General features: G+C 53.0%; 1 protein-coding gene across 11 annotated transcripts in view; it reads right to left on the reverse strand.

Annotated features, from left to right (window-relative positions):
* Positions 1-375: 375 nt before the first annotated feature.
* The window catches only part of PML (PML nuclear body scaffold), a 38,984-nt gene continuing 13,430 nt past the window's right edge, over positions 376-25,929 (reverse strand). The window contains exons 3-9 of one of the 11 annotated variants that reach the window (XM_039238151.1): positions 20,568-21,148; positions 18,974-19,044; positions 14,563-14,700; positions 13,907-14,165; positions 12,329-12,381; positions 3,958-4,108; positions 376-2,914 (exon numbers count right to left, since the gene is read on the reverse strand). In XM_039238151.1, coding sequence (XP_039094082.1) covers positions 2,136-2,914; positions 3,958-4,108; positions 12,329-12,381; positions 13,907-14,165; positions 14,563-14,700; positions 18,974-19,044; positions 20,568-21,148 — 2,032 coding nt within the window. In that variant the 3' untranslated portion in view covers positions 376-2,135. Of the gene's footprint in view, positions 2,915-3,957; positions 4,109-8,376; positions 8,438-11,496; positions 11,717-12,328; positions 12,382-13,229; positions 13,301-13,906; positions 14,166-14,562; positions 14,701-18,973; positions 19,045-20,567; positions 21,149-25,929 lie in introns of those variants that run through there. The other 10 variants (XM_039238153.1, XM_039238156.1, XM_039238160.1 and 7 more) reach the window with 10 other exon arrangements.

Consider the following 25,929-nt stretch of genomic DNA (forward strand, 5'->3'; position numbering starts at 1 on the left):
TGGGTACACAAACAGGGGTGCGAGATTACCCAGCAGGGGGCAGAGGTGAAGTTCTTACGGATGCTGATCTTTGGCTCCTGACTCCCTCTAGAGGATAATTCTTGAAACTGGCGCCTCTTTCCCGCCATGTGCCTCTCCTTTTGGGAGATGATCTCTGATGGGCCCACCCTGGGTTTCCTCCTTTGGAATGGGGGGAGCTCACATCTGTGAGGCTCTCGGCACTGAGCAACAAGGGACTCTCAGCTCTGCTAAGTCCTGAAAGGACTTCACAAAGTGCAGCTCCCCCACGTTCAGGAGCACCCCCCTCCTCCCCAGGCCAGAGGCTGCTCAGTGGCTCCCAGGTGGGCTGAGCAGAGTTTGGTTGGTGCATCAGACTTTGAGCATTCACATCTTTATTAAAGGCTACATAAATGGAAAGAGGGCAGAAGAGCCTTTTGTTATAAAACCTGCGGTGGACTACATCTGCAGAAAGCAAGCACGGAGGGCTGGAAACCAGTGGGCACTGCCGAGTTCAGGGCGAAGCTGAGGGAAGAGGAGCCCAAGTGCTGCCTTGCAATTGCCAAGGCGGTCATCACAGCCAGGCAGGAGCCCCAGCCTGCTCCTCCCTTCACCCATCAGCCTGTTCCTACAGGAGCTTTTGAGCGGGCACTTGCTTTAAACGCGAATGCTATTTTAAACGTGTCAGAGTTCACGTTAGAGCTGACACTCCCACTGTGGTAGCCGGTCCCCATGTACTCCCTTGGTGGATCTCCAGTGCACCCATTGGATGGGGGCTGAGGTGCGGGCACACAGACTTCACTCCTGTGAAAGCTCAGGCAATAGGGGCTGGAGGCCCTTGGCAGGAGCCAAGGAAGGGGGAAGGGAGAGGTTATGGAGAGGACAGTGGCTCTGCTAGTCAGAGGGAAGGCCCTGAGCTTGCTGTGTCCTGCTGCTGACCTCTCATGTGACCACAGATTGAGGACCTTAGCCTAGGTTAGGGCTGAGAGCTGGGGTTTAAGTTGAAAACTATGCTCATCAGGCTTGGTGGCTAAAGCCCCAAAATGGCGGAACTGGATGGGACCTCTGAGCCCATCTGGGCCAATTGGCCCAGTGGGGACACGGGGGCTCAGGAAGGGGTCTTTTCCTAGGACCCTGTCAACGTGCACAGTTGGGGCCAGGACTTTCTCTGCTGCTCCACACTGCTGCTCTTTCAGGAAGCGGCCTATCAGAGCGGGCATCAGAATCAGAGAACATGCTAAAACAGCTTGCTGGGCCCACCTCTCAGAGACGCTGATCCCAGAGGCCTGGGGTGGAGGGTCTCAGGGGATGCCAACACTGCGGGGTCCTGGTGTATGTGGCGGGCACCCGGTGCTAGCAGGCATTCCTAATGGGGCTGAGGGGGGCGGTGCAGTGAAAGCAAAAGCCATGCTGAGAGGGGCTGATGGCCTGAGGACCAAAGAGCCAAGCCTGACTAAAGGAGTGGCATCTGTGTGGCCAGAAGGAAAGAAGCAAGCTTGGAAGGGTCAGACTCTAGAAGGTGGAACAGATACAGGGCAGCAGATTCTGTCTCTGCAGATTCGAGGCCCTGTGGGGATGAGAATGCATTTTTATCCCCAAAGGAGATGTGAAAAGGGAGCTGGCCTTCAGAAAGGCAGGTGGTGGGAGAAGCCAAACTCTGGACGGTGGTTTGGTTTGAAAGGCACTTTGGGTGCCCGTGGGGTGTTGCAGGCAGTGTCCACGGGGGCTGTCAGCAGGTCCCCCAGGGCAGTGGCTGGGGTTAGGGAGGAGCTGCGGGGACACTCATGGAAGTGGCAAGATGGGTGGCTGGGGGCCACTCAGCCCAGAGCCCAGGCTTTCTTTACTCAAAACCTCCCTGGTTTTGGGTCCTGGAGGAGAGGGGCCAGGTGTCTGGTGAAGCAACCACTCCATTGGTGCTCCCAAAGCCTGAATGGGAATCTGGTGGCCCTGGGGGGTTAGGACTCGGACTTGGACCCTTCTCTGTGGGGCTCCAGTTTGGTCTGAGACAATGGATCCTGAACCAAATGACAGCTGCATACTAGGGACCGGGGTCGGGAAACACTGTGATGAGTGGGGCCTGGCGCAGGGACCTCATGGCTCTCGGCTCGCTGAGATTCCAAGCCAGTCCTTGCCTCCTCTCAGCTCTGCTGGGACGCCTTTTCTGTCAAGCTGAGGCCAACGATGCCTTCTGCCCGTGCCGAGACGGGCTCCTCGGACGACAGGCCTTTGAAGTAGGTGCTCAGGGCCTGCAGGTTGGCAGTGCGCTGCGCGGGGGACGCTGAGGTGGTCTGCAGGCCCAGGTAGCGGCTGTACTTCTTCAAGCCCCGCTCCGGGTCATGGCGGTGCGCGGCCAGCAGCTCGGTGAAGCTCACATTGTGGAGGGCCAGGAGGCGGGCTTCGGCCCGGGGCAGGGCGGCCGCCCGCACCAGGGGCTGCAGGGACGCAAAGCACTGCAGGTTGCTGAAGGAGTAGACGTGCTGGGCCAGCTGGGGGCCCGGGGAGACCTCGAGGAGGCGGCACAGATCTCGCATGGCCAGCACGGCGGCCAGGGCGCTGCGTTCGCTCATGTTTCTCGCCAGGTAGGTCTTGGCCAGACTCTTGAGTTTGAAGCTGCTGGCCCGGGGCACGCGCTGCCGGAGGAGGGGCAGAGCGGCCAGGAAGCCGGAGATTACCTCCTGAAACTCCCACAGCCTATTCATGTCCTCCAGGGCCTGGAAGAAGTTGGGGAGGCCGGGCCCCCACAGCTTATAGCAGGCCAAGATGGGGCGGCGCATGGAGCCCAGGAAGCTGAGGAAGTGCTGCAGCCCCACCTCCAGGGAGACGGCCTTGGAGTAGATGCTGAAGAAGGCTTCGGGCTGGATGAGCACGCGGAACTCACTCTCCCGGTTCACGGCTGCCAGCTGGCTAATCTTCTGGGCTGGGCAGGAGAGAAGGGCAGGGTGAGGCCCCAGGGGCGGGGCGGGGGGCACAGGGCAGGAATGGTGCTGTCCCACCACATAGAGACCCCACCTTGCCTTGGAGGCATCAGCCTCCAAATGCAGCTCTACACTGGCTCTAAAGGGGACAGGGGTCAGAGTGGGGGTGGGTGGGCTGCTTTCCAAACACCACCTACTCGCCTGCTGGGAGTCCAGCTCCCCCCCTCCCCTGCCCTAGAGTTTGCCAAACAGTTTAGATCCAGGTCCCTCCTGCCCTTCTTCTGCTGGCCTTACCCACCTGCCCTCGGGACCCCTCATTGTTTCTGCTGCATCCTCGCCTCCCTGCCCCAGCCTCCAATCCCCCGGTCACTGAATCAAGACTCCCAGCCCAGGCAGCACCCAGTGTCAGGTGGCACACCTGCCCAAACCACTTCACTCGGAACGTGGCTCACAGCTGCCCTGTGAGGTCTGCAAAAGACTTCCCTGTCCTTGTGGAACCCACTACTTCTGTCTGGCCCGGCTGGCCCCATGTGCCACAAGGCAGGCCGGGGGCTGCTGGTTCAGGGAAGGGCATTACAGGGCCACGGGAAGCACCATGGAGAGTTGAGGGGCTTCTGGGAGAAGGGGTCACCTCTCTCCATGACCTTGGCTCTGTTGGCCTCCCTGGGGAATGGGCTCTGTACTCAGAACTCTGTAGCCGCAGGTTATGGTCTTGCTTGCATTGCTGGCCTCCTGGCAGTGACTTCCCACATCTGTGTTTTGAAGTGTGTCACCAAGGCTCTCTAAGAGAAGCGCTGGTCAGAGGTGAGCTCAGGGAAGCACCTGCCTGCTTTCAGGCCCCGGTTACGGCCCGCGTCCTTATTCAGACAACGGAGCGGTATCCCTGGAGTCCCAGGGGAGAGGCGTGCTCTGTCTGCTCTCTGGATGCAGCCATTGGCCAGAGCTCTGGGCTCTCCTGGGCCCAGAACATAGCTCTGCCTGCACTTACTTCAGGGGCTCAGGGACTAAGCTAGAAAGGGGCAGGGGTGACTGCTGGAGAACCCACTTTCACTGTCAATCTTGAGGTCAAAGAAAACCAGGGGCCTGTCTTCTGCTTGGGGGTCGGCCAGGCTCTCATCCAGGACCCTCAAGGAGCTGGGGCCCTCCAGCTGGAGGTCACTGGACTCGCTGCTGCTGTCGTCCAGCTCTCGGGAGGACTGCAACACAGAGAAACCAACAGGTCAGGGGGCCAGAGGGCGAGAGGGGGCGTGTTGGCAAGGTGAGCACGTGCCCATGGGCAGGTGCATGCGCACGTGTGGTGTGAACGTGGGAACGCGAGCACGCTGGTGCGGCCAGGTGCATCCGCCCACACGTGTGGGAGGGCAGAGGAGGGGAAGGTGTAGGTCTGAATGAGTGTGTGTGCAGAAGGATGCGTGTGTATGAATGGATGTCCATGTGCGTGTGCATGTGTGAGGGCTGGGTGTGAACCACACATTCATGAGTGGGGTGAAAGGCTGAGGTCATGCAGATGAGAGTGTGTGAAAGCACGAGCATGGGAATGAATGCAAATGTCAGATGTGTGTGCGCACATCAGGTGTGAATTTACGAACCTGTGTTGACAGGGATGTGGGAATGTGAGCATGTGTGAGTGAGTGTGCACATGGGTTGCATAGAGCTGGGTATGGAAGCTCAGAGAAGGGGTCAATGCCGTGGTGGGTAGGGCGGGAGGGATCTGCTGCTCCCTTCTCTCTGAACAGGCTCAGAAGAAACACTTCTTGGGGCAGGAGGAAGGAGTCTCACCTCAAACTCTAGGTTTCACTGGAAGGGGGCCAGGAGCCTGGCTCTTCTTGTCCCCATAGCCAGCTGAGGCCCCAGTGTCCTACACAAAGGGGGAGGGGGGGCCGCTCGCCTCAGGAATGCCACATCTAGGTGGACACACGAAGCCTGGAGGCTCTCTGTCATTTAGCATCCAGGAGGGGCTGCTTAGGGAAGTCTCAGGCCCAGGGCTCCTCTAGCCTGGGCACCCAAGGCCCCATTCTCACCAACATCAAGGCAACGAGTTTGAAAGGCCTCAGGGGTAAGAGAAGGGCTCTGGCTCTGTGAGCCCCAAGGGGCTGTGGCTACAGAGGGTGGCCATCTGCAAAGCTGCCAAACCAAGACATTGTCCCCGGAGGCCTGCTCAGAACTTCCTGTGAATGCCACCTGTGGACGTGAGCCAGAGACCAGGAGGAAAGGACACAGCCAATGTCACAGGGCCCGCTGGGGGTACTGCTGGGACAGAGACCAGCCCTCGGGTCTTTCTTACTCACACACCGCCTCACCTAGGGCGATCTGAAGCCTCCATGCACAAACGCTGGCCTCTGGCTAATGTCCCTGGCCCGCGAGGTAAGAAGCATGGGCCCTTTTATTCACCAGGTGAAACATTTTAACAAAACTTCAGCCAAGAGCAAAGTCCTTACTAATGACAGGTAAAATGTGCTGGCTTTTCCTAGGAGTGGCCAATTTTCACCTTATTTGTTTCCCAGGCTCACCAACTTCCTCCCCATCACTAGGGACATTCACTAGGAATCCATCCAGAGCTGGTCTTGCTTAGAGAAGCCTGGGGTTCGGAGACTCTGGACACAAGGCCCTAACACGTCTTTGTCAAATGCCTTGCACATCTGTATCCTTGATCCGGCCACCCATCAAAGGTTTACTTTGCAAGTCTTGCTCTGAGTCTTCTGTCTCACTGTCCCGGCTCCCTTTCCTCCCTGTGAGGAAGCCTTCTATAGGGCTCTTCCTTGAAGTTGCTAGCTGGTGGGCCAGAGACTCCACCTTCTTTCCCCGAGGGAAAATCCAGCTGGTGTTTATCACCAACCTTCTAGACCTTGCCCTTGCACTTAGGGTGGTGGAAAGAGCTGGGCTCTCCTTGCTGCATCCTCCCCCGGACTGAAGAGCTGTCCTTTGGCCCAGAGCTCTCTGTCACCTCCGACATGGCACACTGAGCTGTCTCTTCTTCCTTCCACTTTTGCTCCCAGGATGACTGTAAGAGCCCATGCAGTGGCCCTGAGTTCTTCCCCCCGTCTCCTTCCTTCTGGATGTCTTCTCAGGCCTTAGAGCCTTGGTCACCTCTTCGGATATCTTCTTCCAAGACTTGAGCTCCTGGAGAGCAGCACAGCTGCGTCTTTGGGCTAGCTCCATCTCCATGCCAGGGTCGTTTATGTTTTTTAAAAGTTTATTTACTTATTTTGAGAGAGACAGAGAACGTGAGTGGGGGGAGGGGCAGAGAGAGAAGGAGAGAGAGAATCCCAAGAAGGCTTCACGCTCAGTTCAACGTGGAGCTCAATCCCGCAACTGTGAGGTCACGACCTGAGCCAAAATCAAGAGTCAGTCGCTCAACCAACTGAGCCACCCAGGCGCCCCAACCAGGGTCATTGATGATGGCCATCAGAATCTCATTTTTAGGGCCTCCCATTGCACTGGTGTCATTTTCCCCTCTTATAGTGGTGTCTTTTGTCCTGAACTTACGAAGAACTTGGTGGCTTCCTTAATAAAAGGACACCCCCTTTCTGCTGAGCTTGTCAATGGGGAGAAGGCTGAAGCTTCCAGCTCTGACTCCTCTTCCTTTCCGAGTCCTCCTCACCCTTGGGGCTAGAGTGTGGAGGTGATCTCGCCAGCATGCCTTCCACTAAACTCCAGCCAGCTGTCCACTTTATTCCCCCTCCCTGCCTTACATCCCAGCAACGTGGCTAGGAAGTGCCCGCATGCTTAGAAAGGACTTTTCTCAAGACCCAGGGTTAGCAAAAGGGCAATCAGCCCAAGAGGCTCTGGGGCAGGAAGCCTTTCTGTCCCCTGCTCACTAAGGGAAGTCCTACATTCCAATGCCCATAGCACCGCCGCTGGGCTTTCATCCACACTCAGGGTAATTGAGTGTGTGGGCAGGGAGTGTAGACTGATAGTCACAGAGACCCGGGCCTGAGCCAGGCAAGGGCCTTTTACTGGAAAAGGCTTGAGATGTGCTGGGAAGGGAAAAGGAACGGTGGCAGAAGGCAATGGAGTGGGGAAGACTGGAGCCCATGTGCTCGGCCCGGAAAGCGAATAGTGGAGAAAGCTCCAAGGAAGTAGGGAGTGGCTGTGATGGGAGCCAAAGAAAAGATGAAGAGGAATTTAAGATGTGCTGCTAAGAGCTGGAGGAGTCAAACCCACTTTAATAGTCTTTGAAAGATGCAAGTAAATAATAGGATTCATTTTTCTTTTTTTAAATGTTTATTTATTTTTGAAGGAGAGAGAGAGAGAGAGAGAGACAGAGCATGAGTGGGCGAGGGGCAGAGAGAGAGGGAGAGACAGAATCTGAAGCAGGCTCCAGGCTCTGAGCTGTCAGCACAGAGCCTGATGAGGGGCTTGAACTCACGAACTGTGAGATCATGACCTGAGCCGAAGTTGGACACCCAACCGACTGAGCCACCCAGGTGCCCCAGGATTCATTTCTTTATTATACTTGGTTAATGGACTTCTTTGACTGCAAAAGTGTGCTCAGACTGAGCCACAGGAGACCTGGGAGTTTCTCAGGATCCAGGTGTAACTAGGATCCACGTGCTGTCTGGTTTGTGAGCTATAGTTCACTTGTCTTCAACACAGATCCACTTAGCAGGGCAAGGGCATTCTACCTCCACACTCCACACAGCAGGCCGAACGGCCATACCAAGCACACTCATATGGCTGGCTTGACATTTTAATCACCTTCCACAAGTCTAGGTCTTTCTGGGAAGATCCAGCACCACTGCACCCCTGCCGGATCATATCCCAGTATGTACAGGCCACCCCCATTCAAGGTTGATATACACACAGATGACAGATATACAACTGAATCCCCCCATTTGGTGGTTCTCTTTTTGGCTGTGCATTAGTGACTTCAAAATGTCCCAGATGCCCAGGTTGTACCCCCAGACCAGTTCAATTACAATCTCTGGGTGGGGGAGGTGGCACCCAGGAATCTGTCGTTGGTAACCAGCCCCCGTAAGATTGCAGTGTGCAGTGAGGGTAGAGAACTCCCGTCCTACTGATTCACCCCATGGTTGGTCGCCAACCACTCAGGAGCCAAACTCTGATATTTGGCATCTGGTTGCCTGAAGTTGTCTATACAGTGTCCAATGTTAATCCTTATCAAGAGTCCCCAGGTTCCTGAGGGACTTCCTGAGCACCCACGCTTCAACAACAGCTGGGATCGGTTTGGCAACACATGCAGATTGCTCTGTGTTGCAGACACAAAATCCCAGCCCCGGAAAAGTCCGGAAGCCCCAAGATACCTCGCGTGTGTCTGTGAACTGGACCATCCTGTTGGCTAGCTTATGGCCCCCGCTGCCCTCCTGCGCCAGCCCCTCAGGGGACGGGGCTCTCATCTGCTTTTGCCATTACACACACTCACCAGCATCCCGGCCCCTCCCCTGGATCGGCTGTTCCCCACAGGCCCCTCCTTCTACTGCTGGTCACCACTGCCACCGCAGCCAGGGACTGTCCTCTCCTGCTTCCTCTTGGTCCTGCTACTGCCGGACACTGGGGCGAGACATCTGTTGTAAGAGTAGGTGAGAGCATCTATCTGTTTCTGCCTTGGACTCTAACACAGGGCCTAGGGCAGAGGCACTGCTGACCCTTCCTCATTTTCAAGGGTAGTCCTCACCCCAGGCCTCCACCATCAGGCCCAGGTCTTGCCCCTCCACCCAACAGCCGCCCCCCCTGGCGCTTCCAGCAGGGGCAGGGGCTCTTACAGATCGCTCTTCCCGCACCAACCGCCTCTCCCGGAGCCTTGCCCACCTTGCCAGGCCTGCACCAGAGCCCCCAGGCGTGTCCAGCTAGACTCCAGCAGCGGCCTGGGGCAGGGTCACCTACACACCTGGCATACTTGGAAAATGCGCTCTTTTCAAAGGCCAACTTCCACACGTGCAAGGTGGGAGAAAGGCCACGGAGGGGAGCGGACATGGGTATGTGGGAGTCTGGAGGACCTTGCGGATGTCACCCTGCCCCCCACCCAGGTCCCTGCGGGGACTCTGGGAGCGCTGGGAGTCTGGAAGGGGGCGTAGGAGGTGGGTGAGAAGTGTGTCAAAGGAGACCGAGTTTGCCTTCTTTTTAAAGAGACATTTTTTAAAGTTTGGGACACATAATGGTTAATTTTAATAATGTGTGTCTGGAGGCACCTGGGTGGCTCAGTTGGTTAGGCATCTGACTCTTGATCCCGGCTCAGGTGGTGATTTCACGGTACGTGAGGTCCAGCCCCGCATCGGGCTCTGCGCTGACAGTGGGGAGCCTGCTTGGGATTCTGTCTGCCCTTCTCTGCCCCTCACCTGCTTGTGCTCTCTCTCTCTCTCCGAATAAATAAACTTTAAAAAATAAATGTGTGTCTTAAGAATACTAACACAATAGTGGTGGTCCTCTGCCCCTCCCCCACACTGGACCTGGTCTCCGCAGGTGAGCAGCTGTGCTTCTAATCGTTTTAACTCTTCACCGCCTTCAGGCACTTCTCCCTCCTTCCTTGAACAGCCTCACACTTAACCTCACACTTAACTGGCAACTCTGTGATGACAGCTGAGGGTCACACTGATACCCCGCGCCCCTTTCAGGAGTGCTGGTTTCAGTCCCTGCACCCAATTCTTGTGAAGTCCTAAAGTCCGGTGGGACTACTGGCATTCCGATCCTTTCTGGAGCTTTCCTCCCCAGGCTTCTACCCCCACTTGGGATCAATTTTGTTTGATGAGGCTTAGGGGATGGAAAGAAATGCCCAGATTTCAGAGGAATTTAGAACAGGGAAAGGTAAGACTGAAAAACTGACTGGCAGTGAGGAACAATCAAAAGAAGGGCATCCAGGGGGGTTCTGGGGCCCCGGCCGGTGTAGCCAGACAGATGGTGTGACTTACAGAGAAGAGAGGAAGAGACGAGTTATCTACGGGGCACCTGAGCGGAGACGTCGGAGGGCCACTGGCTATCCTGGTCTGGCAGCAGGAGTTGGCACTGGGCACCAACAGCCTGTGGCACTAACTGAGGCCATGGGCACAGCTGAGACCAAAAAGAGGGGCCGTAGCCAGAACAATGTGGAAAGTAACAGAGACCTGAGAGGAGGGTGAGGAGGAGCAGCTGGAGCTACAGGAGCTGGGATGGGGAGGGTGGGGGTCCTCGAAGTACCAGAGAGCTCAAGGGACAGGAAGCTATGGCCAGAGTCCCTGTGGGCCAGCTGTCAGTATGGTGAGGCCCAGGGGGTGGCCGTGGGGCTGGTGGCTGCAGTGGAGTGGGGAGAAGACCCCAGGGAGGCCAGGGACCTGGATGTTGAAGTCACCCAGAAAGAAGGCTGGACCCAGGTGAAGAGACGACACCCGGGAGGCAGATGCTGGGGTCTCCCCTATGCGGGGGGAGGCAGGCAGGCGGGAAACTGATCTGGGGAAAGTAGGATTCAACTCAAGAAAGGCACAAAGAACCTGACTAGATGGTGTGATGGACACAGTCCAGGAGGCACAGAAGACCGTGACCCACCGCCCGCCCCCCTCTGATGCTCACAGGGTGTTGGGAAGAAGGGACTCGGTAACCCCACCGGAGAACCAAGTTTCCGTGCAGGGAGGACACAAAGCTGCCTGCGGAGAAGGGCTGAGTCCAGCAGGGAAAACGATGGTCATGGAAGAAGGGGTTGCCAGGATAATCTTTCAACAAATATTTATTGAGCAGCTGTATCTGCTAGGTCCTGGGATTGACACAGTCCCTGCCCTTGTGGGCTTAGGTCCTGACAGAGGCCCAGCAGAAAGCCTCAGGGTGGCGGGATGGGGCAGTGGGGGTGCAAAGGGTGACAAAAGCTTCCTATCTTGGGGCAAAGAGGCCAGGAGATGTGAAGAGCGGGCGGCCTGAAACTCAGCCATACCCTTTCAGGTGAAGAGGGCTTACGTCTCCCCGCTGGGTCCACGCAGCCACTCCTTCCCTGGTCCGCTCCTTGACCACGATGCATGGAGTGCCTACTGTGCGCAGGGCCTTCAGCGAATGGGCCAGGCCGGGTAGGGGGGTGCAGGAGCCAAGTGAGCCAGTGGCCACCAGCTCTAGAAGAGGGAGGTGCTGGGGCTCTCAGAGGCCTGTTGGAGGGGGGCCGGGCTGGCAGGGGGTTGGGAATGTAATTGGAGGCACCTCCAGAGGGACCTGGACTAGGGGGTTCTCCACAGGGGCTGTATCAGAATTCCCGGGGGGAGATCCTGTCCTAAGAGTCTGGGGCGCTCTGCCTCCCCCCACCCTTCCTGAGAGAGGTGTCAAGCCGGGAAGGCACAGAGAGAGGAAGGCCAAAGATGTTGTTGAGCAACTGGGCTATGTGGGGGGAGCCCCGGAGGGAGCGGCTGCGGGAGCGCGCTGCTCCCCGGGCCCAGCGGCATTGACTGGTGGCCCTCTGGAGGTGGTAGGGACTCTCTTGGGGATCGGTAGGGTGGCTGGGAGGCCCTGTGGCAGCAGGGGTGGTGGCCTGGACTGCGGGGGTAGGATGTGTCCATGTGGGGTTAAAACACACTTTGAAGGGCAAGCGGATGGCGGTGTGAAGACGGGGGATTCTCTGTGCTCTACGCGACAGGAAGCTGGTCCCGCGGTGGCAGTGAACAGCAGTGTCCTCCCGGTGACTGTCAGGCTGGCTGTGAGAATCGCCCTCAGAGACTGCAGCTTGTTCGGCGGGATGTTGGGGAGACCAAGCCAGGGGGCGGTATGCATCACTGGGCAGGCGGGGGGCCCGGGAGGGCTGGTAAGCTCCTGGTGCTCTTGGCAGGGGGTGGGCTGGCGAGGAGTGTGGTGCAGCGGTCTCCATGGGCTCCACGCACTTTCCAATACAGAACCTCAGCCTGAGGGCCGGAAGGGACCTCAGGGGCACCCATTCCGACCTTACCCTCTGTCCAGAGCCCCTGTTCCCCGCCTCTGTTAACCAACCTCCAGGGACAGAAGGGTGCAATCCATGAAGATACTTGTTCCACTCTGGGATGCTTTTAAAATTCTCTCTTATGGAGTGAAAGCTTGCCTGTCGGGGCCCTGTTTGGTGCTGCCCACGCCCTCACGCCCCTGCACTGACCCTCACTGGCTGCGATTAACTGGGGAATAGGTTCTTGCCCACTCTCCTCATTGAGGACTTAGATGCCAGAGAACACGTAAGGAAGCTCCAGACAAAGGCATTGGCTAGTCCAGAAAAGAGGGCTCTGGAAGGGAGCAATCTCTCAGCATTTCAGAAGAGTACATATGGTTACTGAAGGCTCCTGCCCTGGCATGGAGGGAGGGCTGGGCTGGTCCAGGCTCGCAGCTGGCATCTGGAGACTGTCCTCAGGACAGCTCAGAACTCACTGCCTCGCTGGAAAACTCCCCAGGCGCAGGGCAAGTCTAAGAGTCACCTGCTGCGGCTGGGTCTCCTGGGACCTAGAATGGGGGGAGGCAGGAGTCCGGGGCAGAACTTCTGGACCACTCACCGAGTTTTCAGCATCTGAGTCTTCCGAGCTGCTGATTACCACGACGCGTTCCTCTGAAACAGGGCAAAAGAGGTAGAATCAGGGGCGCCTGGGTGGCTTAGTCGGTTAAGCGTCCGACTTTCGCTTGGGTCATGATCTCGCGGTTCGTGGGTTCGAGCCCCGCGTCGGGCTCTGTGCTGACTGCCAGCTCAGAGCCTGGAGCCTGTTTCAGTCTGTGACTCCCTCTATCTCTGACCCTCCCCTGCTCACGCTGTCTCTCTCTCTCTCTCTCTCTCTCCTAGAAATAAATAAAACATTAAAAAAAATTTAAAAAAAACAAAGAAATCAAAGAAAAGGGACTGGCTATTGTAAATATGAAGTAGGCTGTGGGGCAGTCAGAACTCTCAGGGTGTAAACCCTGTGATCCACTTGGAAAGCTGGGAGTGTGCACTACTTCTAAACGTGNCGAGCCCCGCGTCGGGCTCTGTGCTGACTGCCAGCTCAGAGCCTGGAGCCTGTTTCAGTCTGTGACTCCCTCTATCTCTGACCCTCCCCTGCTCACGCTGTCTCTCTCTCTTTCCTAGAAATAAATAAATAAAATTTAAAAAAAAAAAAAAAGAGGTAGAATCAGGCCCTGCCGGGAGGCCCGCTAAGTGGGGTGCTCTCTGTGAGAATCCCTGTGAGCCAGTGGATGGGGTGGGTGATGTGTACCCTGCAGCAGGGGATGTGAACATTCACCAAGTGGGCTGGTAAGGATCTATTTATTCAAAGGGACTTTCCATCACTGTCACAGTGTCCTGTATGTGAGTACTTAATTCAGCGATTGGCCCTGCATATTGGTTTGTTCCAATTCTGTCTCATGAGCTGTGATGCTTGAATTAAAAGCTACTTTATGTTTGGTTAATCAAAACCTTTTGATTACCAATAGCATTGTGAGCAAGGAATGTCGGTCAGGGCTCAGTGTGCAAGCAGGATCGGGGCTCGGTCTGAGACCTAGAATGAAAACAAAGGGGGCCTCTGGGTGAAGCAGATCTAAGAAGAACTGTTTTGACCATTCCAGAATTCTATCAGTTGGCCTCAACTCATGCCCAAGAGCTCCCTGTCTGGTGATGTCCATAAAAGCTATCTAGGATAGCCAGGTGGCCTTTGCAGACAGGCTTGGGAAGTGATGGGCGTGGCCTTTGCAGATAGGCTTGGGAAGTGATGGGCGTGGACTTTACCCAACGTCTCTCTGGGAATGTGCCAGGCACCCGCCAACTGACACTTCCTGGGGAGACCGACCTTGAGCAGAGGCACAGTGCTGGGCACTGGATGGCTGTGTTTGGAGAAGGGGCTCTGGAACGGGGGGCTTTACCCCGTTACGCTCCCTACACTGGAATCCCAGCAAATCACACGGTAAACTGTATCCATTCATACCCCCCGGGCAAACCATGGGCTTTCCCTGCCCCATTTGGGGGCAGCCGAGAGCAGGACACATAGGGGATGCCACTGGCTTTGGGCTCTCTGGGGGGGTTGAGGATGGAGGAGAGGCCTCCCCGCCCCCAGCCCCTGGAGGACAGCACGGAGGCCTCAGCCCCTGCTGCCCGCCCACTTGCTTACCTGCCTCCCCAGGCTCGTTGGTCGCATGGTTGCTGTTGGGCAGGAAGACCTCCTTCCCGCTGATGGGGCTTTGAGGGCTGGAGGGCCCGTCCAGGTGGGGTGGCGACACTGCCTTGGAGGTGCTGGGCCTGGGTTGCTCAGGGGAGCTCTGGGCCACCCGTATCTCCTTCTCCTCCTCAGACTCCATCTTGATGACCTTCCTGGGGCACTCAGTCTGGCAGGACTTCCTCTTCTGGGAAGTGACTGGGTTGCAGATGTCCTGTGCGGTGGGGAGTCACAAGGCCAGGTGAGCAGCCTTCAGGGGTGCTGGGGTGGCGGGCAGAGACACGGACCTGGGTGGCAGGGGCCTGTGGCCCTCCCCCTTTGCTGCTACTGTTCCCTCTGCTCTCTACCATGCAGATCATGTCTCTCTCTCTTCATGGGAAGCCCCCTGGGCTGCCATGTACACTGGCTGTCTGCTGACCACTGCCCCCACTGGCCTCTGCCTGCTCTGGAATGGCTCATACTTACAGGGGGGCTTCCTGGCGGGGCAGCCAGGAAGCAACGGGGAAACAGAGTAGGAGCTGATTAAGGCCGGGATTCTCCTCCCACACCCACTGACTGTCTGCTGGGATCTGGGCCTCCAGGTGCAGAGGGCAGGGCGGGGAGAACCTTACCTCTCTGCACGAGGGATCTTTGATAGAGTAGGCATGTACGGGCACTGGGTGTACCCCGGGCACCGACTGCACCACAGCCCCCATTTGGGTCTCAGCCGGGCCTGGGGCCTGCGCCTGCGCCCTCGGCATCTCCTCTGGCTGCAATGTCCAGAAGTGAGAGAAACAGAAATGAGCGGGTGGCAGGCCCAGGGCTGAGACCCTGGGCCTGCGGTCAGCCTGATCCCCAGGGCCTCGGCCAGCCACAGGGGCAGGCTGTCCGGTCGAAAGCCCAGAGCCTACTGGGGGCCAGGAGTCCTCCTCATACCCTCCATGACTTCACCTCCTTTTGATTTATTTTTTTTAATTTTTTTTTATTTCTAGGAGAGAGAGAGACAGCGTGAGCAGGGGAGGGTCACAGAGAGAGGGAGTCACAGACTGAAACAGGCTCCAGGCTCTGAGCTGGCAGTCAGCACAGAGCCCGACGCGTGGCCTGAACCCACGAACCGCGAGATCATGACCTAAGCGAAAGTCGGACGCTTAACCGACTAAGCCACCCAGGCGCCCTTTTTTTTTAATTTTTTTAAAATTTATTATTATTATTTTTTTTTTTGACTTCACCTCCTTTTGACCCTGAGGTGCTGGCATCCAGGGGCCCTTCCATTCCTGGGCATCCTGACAGAGCCATAAGGTGATTTCTGAGGTCACACGGGCCCAACCAGGCCTTAAGGCTCGTGCCACAGCTAGCTCCAGGAACAAAGCGCGCACTCCTGATGGAAGCAATGGTTCTACAGCCGCACGGTTGTAACAGCGGAGACCCCCTTCCACCACTGAGCTGAAACCCTTCCAAGGAACCTCCCTGAGACCCTCACTGGGCCTTAACTTCCCCTGGGTCAGAACAGGAATTACACGCTTTGTCCAAATCCCTCAAAACTCCCCAGGCCTCAGTCCCCCTCTGTAAAATGGGAATAATATTAATCTCTGTCTCACAGGACACCGCGGATGAAATGTGTTACCACCAGTAAAATGCTCAGAAGAGCACCCAGCACTTCATATGCGCCACTGCTGAGAATGATGGTAAAATCCATTTTTATTGCTACTCTGAGCCAGGCATAGCGCTAACTGTACAGAAACCCACCCCATGATGGACTTGGGGCAGTTCTTCAACAAGTTAAACACAGAATTCCCCTATGATCCAACAACTCTACTCCTAGGCATAGGTCCAAGGGACTGAAAACAGATGTTTGAACAGAAACCTACACACAAATGTTTACAGCAGCACTATTCACAACAGCAAAATGGGCCCATCAGCCTCTGAGACACCAGCCAAATGTCTAAACAGCCCAAATATCTGACAGCCGTACAGTGGAATATTACTCAGCTATAAAAAGGTATGAAGTTCTGGACGTGCAACACGGATGAACTTTGAACATGTCACACAAAGTGAAAAGAAGCCAGCCACAGAGGGATACATGTTGTGTGGCTCCGTTTGTGTGAAATCTCCGGAAGAGCTGAGCGCATAGAGACAGAAAGCAGACCGGAAGCTGGAGTGGGGGTGGGGGCGGGGCAGATGGGGAGTGGCCGCGTCCTGGGGATGAGGTTTCCTTTCAAGTTAATGGGAATATTGGGAACTAGAGGGGGGCGGTGGCTGTACAGGGTTGGGAGTGTGCTAAATGTCCCTGAACTGTATGCTCTGAAATGGTTAGTACAGGGAGTTTTCCTAGATGAATTTGCCCACAATAAAAAAAAAATTATAGTTAAAAGAAAGAAATGTACGTGTATTTTACCATCATTAAAAACTTAGTTTAAAAAAGTTTAAAAAGGCTCTTTCGTGCCTGGATCTACAAATCACTGGTATGTGAAAGACTCTTCCATGTGGGTTGTGAACTCCTCGAAAGTGTCCCTGTGTTCCTCTCTCTGCCTCTGTCCTACCCATGATGCCCTCCCTCACGTGTTAATGAAGCAGGAGGCACACATGAAGGCTCACTAAAGAAAAAAATAATCAGGGGTGCCTGGGTGGCTCAGTTGGTTGGGCGGCCGACTTCGGCTCAGGTCATGATCTCACGGTTCGTGGGTTTGAGCCCCGCGTCGGGCTCTGTGCTGACAGCTAGCTTGGAGCCTGGAGCCTGTTTCAGATTCTGTGTCTCCCTCTCTCTCTGACCCTCCCCTTCTCATGCTGTCTCTCTCTCTCAGAAATAAATTAAAAAAAAAAAAAAATATATATATATATAAAGAAAAAAAGAATCAGGATGCCCAATGTGTTGTTTGATAGCTTTATATTTTTTTAGTTTTTCCATTGAAGTGTTATAACTCTAGGCAAATGCCTAGGATTATACAAGACAGTACAGGGTCTCTCGCTGTTCATTAACCACATGCAATATGGCTGAGCTCTGTGGACCCCATGGCACTTTCCCCAACTATTCATAGGGTTTCTTTGGGGGACAGTATTCATCCTAGCATTATAATACCAAAACAACCTAAAGATGCATCAACAGGGAACTGGCAAAATAAAACATGCTACATCCATTCGCTAGGCCACCATGCAGACACAGAAAGACATCAGAGAGCTCCCTACCTACTGAAAGTGTAAGAATTCCAGAATACTTTGTTGGATGAAAAAGCCTGGGACATGATACTAGGAAGAGAGGGTAGTATGCTACCTTCGTGCAAAAACAGACAGAATGGAAAAAGGAACTACCTGTCATCATATTTGCTTATAATCACGTAAAGAAATTCCAGAAGGATATGCAAGAAATAAAGACAGGTGTATGGGCATAAGAAGTGGAAGGACAGGGACCAGATGGGAGGGAGACATGATGTGTCACTTTCTTTCTTAAGCACCAGATACTGTAATGTGCAGAATTCGGGCAGTAAGTTGCCATATGTAGGGTGTTATGTGAAAATATCAGATATGCACAAATACAGTCTTAATTTGCATAAAAAATCTCTGTGATGCTGAGTAATGGAGAGCTCAAAGGAGGAACAGGGTGTGGAGAGGAGTTATTGGGGTGTCCGCCCCACCTCCAAGCATTGGTTCTCAACTTAGCTAGAGATTATCATCACCTGGAGACTTGAAAAAATTGTACCTGGGGATCCAGGTACAATTTATATATGGTGAAATGTACAAATGGGAAGTGGACAAATCAATTGATTAAGAAAACTGAAGTACAGTTGACAGATTTATCATTCACGTTTTTACTTCTGACCATGTGATTGTACTATTTAACACCCCCCCCCGAAATAAAAATGTCTTTTTTTTTTTTTTTTTTTTTACTTTTCAAGCTACGTATATGGAGATGCAAAGGAGTTAAGAGTTGGCTTCCAGTCCTATCCCTAGCTTGCTGTGTCACGTGGCCCAGAGTTAAGTCACCCTCTCTTTGGGCCTTAGCTTCAACCTATGCAAAATAGGGGGTTAGACTCCATGTGCTCTCCTAGCTCTAAAACTGTCAGATCCTAAATCCTGCCTCCTCCAGGAAGCCTCTCCAGATTGCCTCTACCTACAACAATGTCTCTATCCCAACGGCCATGCATGGCAAAGCTGGGCTCACCACCTGACCGCTACTACCAGAAGACCTGCTTTCCATGGACGTCTGATCCATCCTGGGCCCACGTCCTTGACAGACAGACACAGACAAACCTGGATGACCAGCATGTGGAGGAGACCAGATGCCTAGTGCAGGAATGGATTTCAGGAAGTTTATCCCAGAGAGGAGCCGTGCATGCAAGCACCTGAGAGGGCAAGCCAAAGGGGTACCGCTGCATTTTCACCCAGGGAAGCAATCTATGGGCAGTCCAGAGATGGGAGTGGCTGTCTCAGGCATGAGTGAGATTCCTGTCCTTGGGAGGTGTGTGAGGGTGGACAGACACAGGTCAAGGGTGCTGTGGAGGATTGCCAACATTAGAGGGGGTATGGGCACCTCCCAACCCTGAGAAGCTATGATTCCTGCATGTATGCTGGTCCTGAAATCATACCAGTGAAACCCAACCTGCTGGGACTGAGGTCTGCCTCCTGGCCCCATTCTCCTGTCCAAGAACCATGTTGGGGAGACAGGAGGGGAAAGCCTCCATGTCGATTCCAGGAAAACACTCACATATCTGGGATGGGGGACAGGGTAAGGGAGAGGTCATCTACCACATCTGTCAGGGCCACGTACTGGTGACCCCCTCCCTTACCTCCTCACCCCTCTCAAGTCCATCAGGTGCTACTTTGGCATTTAGGATCCCAGAACCGGCCAGTTCACCTGCGCTTCCCTCACTCCCTCCCACCGAAAGCTCCAGTCCAGCCACTTGCTGTCCCTCTCAAGCACTCTCCCCCCCTAGTGCCTGCAGATACAGGGACAACAAGACTTGGTTTCCTTCCCGACACAGGAGAACTCTGAATCCCTCTGAACTGTGGAACCATACCGCCTCCCCTTCAGACCTCAACCCATCTCACCGAGTCGATGTCAGGAGCGTCCCTGGGAGTGCTGGTAGCCTCTGGGCTCGCTCTCCTGGGTAGAGCTGCATCTGGAGAACACAGAAAAGGTCACAGGCAGGTCAGGGACATGTCTGGTGGGAGGCATCTTCGCCTGAGATGGGACGGTGACAGAGGAAATGTCCCTGCTGCTTTTCCTAGAGACTCATTCTTCCGGGCCCCTCATAGCACTGGGGCAGCTCTATGGAGGGACTGTCATTTGGAAGGAGAACTCCCTGATTGCACTGAGCATGCACCCAGACAGAAGCGAGGGAGGGTGGCATTAGAGAGTGCAAACCCCAGGTGCATCTCTGTCCGTCTCTTGGCCACCACCAAGGCAAGTGTGAACAATCCTCAAGTTGTTACTGCTCGCTCACTTCCCTGCACACAGTGAGAGCTTCATGATACTTATGACCCATGGCTTGATTTTCATTACATCTAATCTAAATGTCTCACGCTTGAGAATAAAAGAGCCCCTCTCCCCGCCACTACACAGTTATGATACCCAAAGCAAGCTGTTTCAACCCTGCGGGGTCATTTCCTGTATATGGAAATATTCACGGCCTAGGTATAGGCACAAGTCCACGCCCACTCTAGGATTATACTTTTCTGAGTCCACAGCCATCAGCTCCAAGGGCAGGAGTGAATGAGGGAGCCCCTATCACTGGCACTTGCCCCGATGCCTTCAGATTCTGTTGCCATCCACCTCTTTCCCAGTAAGGGCATCCTCACAGCAGAGCTCAGATCTGAGCCTAGATATCTCCTCAAAGAGCTGTTAAAGCTTTCTCACCTTGGAGGCCCTTTGGGGCACCCCCCCACCCCTGGCGTCTCCTGAAAGCCCCCAGGACGTCACCAGCTCACACAGATACACACCAGCTACAACCCCGGGACCTGGACTGCGGATCCAAGCACTGCCTCACTCTCCGGCTATGCGACGTGTTTCCACCCTGTGTCCCAGTTGGACTGGACACCTCTTGAGGACAGAAATTGGTCTGCTCTCCACTTCCCAAGGGCCTAAAACCAGGCAGGGCCCACAAAGTAGGCAGCCAGTCCAGAGGGCAGGCCAGGCTGGAGACAAAGTATCGCCTCCACTGGGCCACAGCACAGTTCTGGGTAAACACCTGACCACTCCGGGGTGTTTTCTCAGCCCCCTCCTGCTCTAACCTCAAGTTCCTGTTGACTTCTCTGTTGCTAGACAGGCTTGCAGTGGTTATCCCTCTGGGGTTAAAATGATACTGTGTCTGGTTCTCAGCTTTCTAGTTTGTAACTTCTCTGAGGGTCACAAGAGCTAATCCACAAGGCCCTGTAAATTAGTAAAACGTGACCCCACCCCCAACCCCGGGGTGGTTACAGACCCACGTCAGCCTCCTCTCCTCCTTATCCCGTGCCTTGGAATCTACAATGTGAGCAAATCCCAGCCTTTAAAACAAAACCAAACCCAAACCCAAACCCACAGTTTCCTTTTCAGTCACATGTGGATGATCTTTTCTGCCCGGTCTCCCCCAGCGAGCGACAGCAAGACCGAGGTTCTTAAATGGTCAACAGGGCCGGCCACAAGGGTGGCTCGGGTGCTCACCTGTCGCCTGAGTGATACGGGTGACGAGTCCCTCCAAGCGCACTTTGAATTCGTCGAAGCCGTCGAGGCGCACGGCGGCTTGCAGGTTCTGGGGCTCCTCCTGGCGCAGGTGGCTGAGCGCCTGTCGCAGGAAGCCGTGCATGTCCAGCACCTCCTGGTCAGAGGCGTAGCGCTTCATCCTCTGCACCAGCGTACCTCCCACGCGGATGCGCTGCAGCACCGCCTCCAGGTGGCCCAGCTGGCCAGCGATCTCATCGTAGCTTTGCTGGTACCGCGCGTTCACTCCCTCCAGGAGCGTTTGCTCCTGGGCCAGCACGTGCGTTACTACCTGGCGCACGCGCGCGTGGATCAGCTCCTCGGTGTCCGCGCGCATGCGGGCCAGCTGGCTGACAGCCGCATGCATCTGCGCATGCGCCACGCTGAAGGCGCTGTCCTGCTCCTGCAGCGCCTGCGCCATGGCGTCCAGCTCCTCCTGCCGCTGCTGGATCTCCGCGCTGATGTCGCACTTGAGCTCGCTGTGGCCGCTGTCCAGGAGCGCGCACGAGCAGCACAGCGGCTTGGAGCAGCCTCGGCAGTAGATGCTGCAGACACATGAGGCCGGCCTTAATTAGGGCTCTCCTGCTTTTAACCCCTGTACATTTGTCGTTATTAAACTCCTCTTCAAAGATTACAAAAGTTTGAATCTAAGTTCGTGCTTTTCCCCATTCAGTGTGTGGTTTTGGTGACAGTCTCCAAACTACCAACTAAACATTAGAACGTAAAAAAGTTACTTAACTAACAACAGCTAGCTTCCATTCGTGAAACATGGCACAGATACACAAAAAATAATGCACAGGCACACAGATCATCTCTTCACACCACTTCTGAAGTTCCCTTCCCCGCTTCCAAGGCAACGGTGAGCATTTGGGTGCATCCTTCTGCAACTGTCTGCTCAAACCACTCCACACAAATATCCAGACTGCCTACAGGATTTTAAGGACTTGATACGTTTCATCCTCTTTCTTTTTAAGGTTTACAGGGCGCGGGGTGCATGGATGGCTCAGTAGATTGAGCCTCCGACTCTTGACTTCAGCTCAGGTCATCATCTTGGGGTTGGTGAGATGGAGCCCACAATCGGGCTCTGCACTGACGGCGCGGAGCCTGCTTGAGGATTCTGTCACCGCTCTTTCTCTGCCCCTCCCCCACTCGTGCACACACGCTTGCTCGCTCTCTCAAAAACACATAAACTTTAAAAAAAGTATTAGTTTATTTATTTTGAGGTAGACATCTGGGGGGAGGGGTCAGAGAGGGAGGACGAGAGAATCCTAAGCAGGCTTCACGCTATCAGTGCAGAGCCCATCAGGGGCCTGAACTCATGAACTGAGATCATGACTTGAATAGAAATCTAGAGTCTGAGGCTTAACTGACTGAGCGTCGGGCTCTGTGCTGACTGCCAGCCCAGAGCCTGGAGCCTGTTTCAGTCTGTGACTCCCTCTCTCTCTGACCCTCCCCTGCTCACGCTGTCTCTCTCTCTCTCTCTCTCTCTCTCCTAGAAATAAATAAAACATTAAAAAAAAAAGAGAGAGAGAGAGAGATCATGCTATAAAAGATCATGAGTAATGCCTTTGTAACTTCCTCCTCTAACTTTTGTTCAGGACATTTCTCTAGGTCTAATAATTGTAGATCTAATGTATTCTCTTTATAGCTCCCTTAAATTCCACATGTACCACAAATGATCCAGTCATTCTCCTGTTAATGGACATTCTAGTGATTTCCTGTTTGTACTTTTTTTTTTGTCAATATCGGACAAAGCTTTATGTGGCCTAACACATGGATGCTTTTGTTTCTGTGAAATAGGTTACAAAAAATAGGAATAGTAAATTAAAGAGTGTGCAGTATTTTCATTTATTTAATACATTTTAGCTAGCAGACACTTCCATAGCATTTACTCTATGTCAGACACTATTATAAGCATTTGAGAAATATCACTCTTTTAATTCTCTTAACACTCCTACAGAGTAGGAATTATTATATTCCCAATTTCAGGATAAGGAAACTGAACATGAGGTACATGAACTCATCCAAGATCACAGTTGGTAAGTGATAGAATGCAGAGGACAAACTGTAGGAGGCAGAATAATGCACTAAATTCCCAGAACCAGAGTATGTTACCTTCCATGACAAAAAGGACTTTGTATTAAGCTAATTAACTTTGTGATTAAGTTAAGGGTCTTGGGATGTGAAGATTATCCTGGATTATCTGGGTGGACCCAATGTAATTACAAGGGTCCTTACAAGGAAAAGGGGGAGGCAGGGAGATGTGAGAATCAAGATGTGATCATGGAAGCAGAGATCTCGTGCTATCCTTCTGGCTTTGAAGATGGAAGGGGGTCATGAACCAAGGAATGCAGGCAGCCTCTAGAAACTGGAAAAGGCAAGAAAACAGATTCTCCCCAAGAGCCCCCAAAAGGAAGATGGCCCTGCTGACATCTTAATTTTCTCTCAATGAGACCCATTTCAGACTCTGACCCCCAGAGGTGCATAGTAACAAATGTGTAATGTTTTAAGCTCCTCAATTTGTGGTAATTTGTTGCAGCAGCAATAGGAAACTAATATAAAAAGCCAGGCAGTCTGGTGCAAGCCTGTGCTCTGAAACACTGTAATGCTGCCTCTTCAAATACTACCAGGAAAATATTGTTAGTTACTTGCCCAGAAATACTGTGTCATCTATTATCCACAGTAGTGATAATAAGTCGATCCACCTGAGGCCAGGAGACAGGCTCTTAGGTGGAGCCACTCTGGCCTCAGTTAAAGATCAGCTTGTCCTGGAACTGCCAGTAAAGACCCTGCTGGCCAACCTGACTCGAAAATTGTGGCACTAGGCACTGGTGCTCAGCATGGCTGGCTCTCCACCTCTCCAGATCACCCGACAAGGCAAGGTTTCGGAGCCTGAATCTCTTGACCAAACACAGGAGATGTATGCCAGGCTAGCAGAGGTTTCCTGGAGAGCTCAGAGTGTGAGGGAAGCATGGGGATTGCCACTGGGTCAAGAGCATTCAACAACTCCAGCCTGGAGAAACGTGACCTAAGTAACAGAGACCCATCACCAAGAGGCAGGGCCAGTGACTGAGGTAAGTGTCAAGGGAAGCAGAGGGCAAATATGTATCTGACCTCAGTTCTGTGCCCTTGGCAAGTCACTTAGCCTCTTGTTGCCTGTATCTTCTATCTGTTAAACAGGGATAATCCCCACGTCATATGGGAATGCTACAGAGGGTCAAATGAGAGAAGTCCTACATACGTGTTCTCAACAAAGACTGCAATTACTATAACTGACTTCAGTATTAATGCTCACCAATGATACTATTAAAAAGAAATGCTCGGGGGCGCCTGGGTGGCTCAGTCAGTTAAGCGTCCGACTTCGGCTCAGGTCAGGATCTCATGGTTCCTGAGTCTGAGCCCCTCACCGGGCTCTGTGCTGACAGCTCAGAGCCTGGAGCCTGCTTCAGATTCTGTGTCTCCCTCTCTGTCCCTCCCCTGTTCATGCTCTGTCTCTCAAAAATAAATAAACACACACAAAAAAATAAAAATAAATGCTGAGCAATTATGAAAAGAACTAATAACTCTACAGAGGGCAGTTTGGCAATATCCATCAGAATCACAAATGCATTTATCCTCTGACCCAGCAGTCTCCCTTCTGTGTATCTATTCTGTAGCTCTACCTCAACATGTACAAAATAACATCTGTACAATGCAACACAGTCCATGACAGCAAAGAAATGAAACAGCGCTAGGCAAGGAATTGCATAAATTATGATACCACCATACAGTGGAATGCTATCCCAGCAACTCAAATGAAAAGAAATATGGAAAATATCTCCATGCTCTCATTCAGAAACAATTTTCAAATGCTTCCAAAAAAAGTAGGCATACATCTAACAAAAAACATATACATGGGGGAACAAAAAAAGAACTCCACTGAGAGAGAGGCTAAAAAACAGAAAAGTGTATCAAGGTCCCAATTGGAAAGGGTCAATATCACAATATCAATTCTCCTCAGGTTCAGATAAAGGCTTAAAGCAGTTTTAATCAAATTACAGATGAGAGTTTGAATCTTCACCTACAGATTCTAAATTTCACAGGACAGAATAAACAGATCAAAGAGTTCAGAAATTTTTGGGAAAGGGCCCCTGGGTGGCTCAGTCGGTTAACAGCTACCAGCTCTTGGTTTCTGCTCAGGTCATGATCTCAAGGTTCATGAGTTCGAGTCCCACGTTGGGCTCTGTGCTGGCAGTGAGGAACTTGCTTGGACTTCTCTCTCTCCCCCTCTCTTTCTGTCTCTCTCTCTCTCTCTCTCTCTGTCTCTCTGTGTCTCAACTAAATAAACTTAAACAACAACAACAAAAAAGGAATTTTTGGGAAATCAGTGTCAGGAAGGGGAATTTTCTCTGCCAGATAACACAGGATAGAACTATCATTATTAAAAAAGTATGTGGGGCACTAGCCCAGGAGTAAAGAGGAAGAAAAAGCAGCAGAACAGACCAGATAGTCCTTATCTGGGTCCTGGCATCCATAGAAGAATGTGATATTTTATAGAATAAAGAAAGCATCCCATGCTAATGGACATTAAACAATTCCATTCAACAGTTAGAATTGGGAAAACTGGCTACCGGGGTAGGGGAGGGGAAGAAGCAAATTAGAGCTTGTTTCACATGTGACACCACAATACATTTCCAGCGGGTCACAGACTTAACTAGGAACCATAACACGATAAAGATGCGACAGTTGACTACTTAACGATGGTAAAGATCTTATAACAACCAAGAGATGGAAGAAATCATACACTCAACAGATGGACGACCTAAAAATTCAAAATTATGTGTTTTTCAGAAAGACATTCACAACTTCCTATCATGAGAAAAGCAAGTTACAGAACTACCTGCTGTTCGTTTCAGTTCAGGTCATTATCGAGACAGCAGGAAGGAGCGTAAACAGTCTATATTGATGGGGGTTACTTCTTTCTCTTTCTCTTTCCCTCCCCCTTTCCATCTATTTAGATTTTCCAAAAATTTCCATAATCACTTCCAAGTGAAGGAGTTTGGACTTTAAATAGGAGGCAATGGAGAACCCTCAGAAAACATGCCAACTAGGAATTATAAAGCTCTTCCTCTTCTTCCCTGACATGTTCACTTATCCCTTTGTGACCTTCAGTGCATTGACTGTGTTGTTAATATTTTAGTAGACGTCTCCATATGTCTCCTGGGTTCACAGTCTCCCCATCTGAAAGCTGCCTATGTCTTAAGTTGCTGAGCTAGAGACCATGTGATGGCAGAAAGGATATGGGTTCTGGAGGTGGACATCCTTGGGCCTGAATCTGAGCCCTTCT

The sequence above is a fragment of the Hyaena hyaena genome, unplaced genomic scaffold (assembly GCF_003009895.1).
Source record: "Hyaena hyaena isolate Hyena2069 unplaced genomic scaffold, ASM300989v1 scaffold_137, whole genome shotgun sequence".
In the NCBI taxonomy this organism is placed as follows: domain Eukaryota; kingdom Metazoa; phylum Chordata; class Mammalia; order Carnivora; family Hyaenidae; genus Hyaena; species Hyaena hyaena.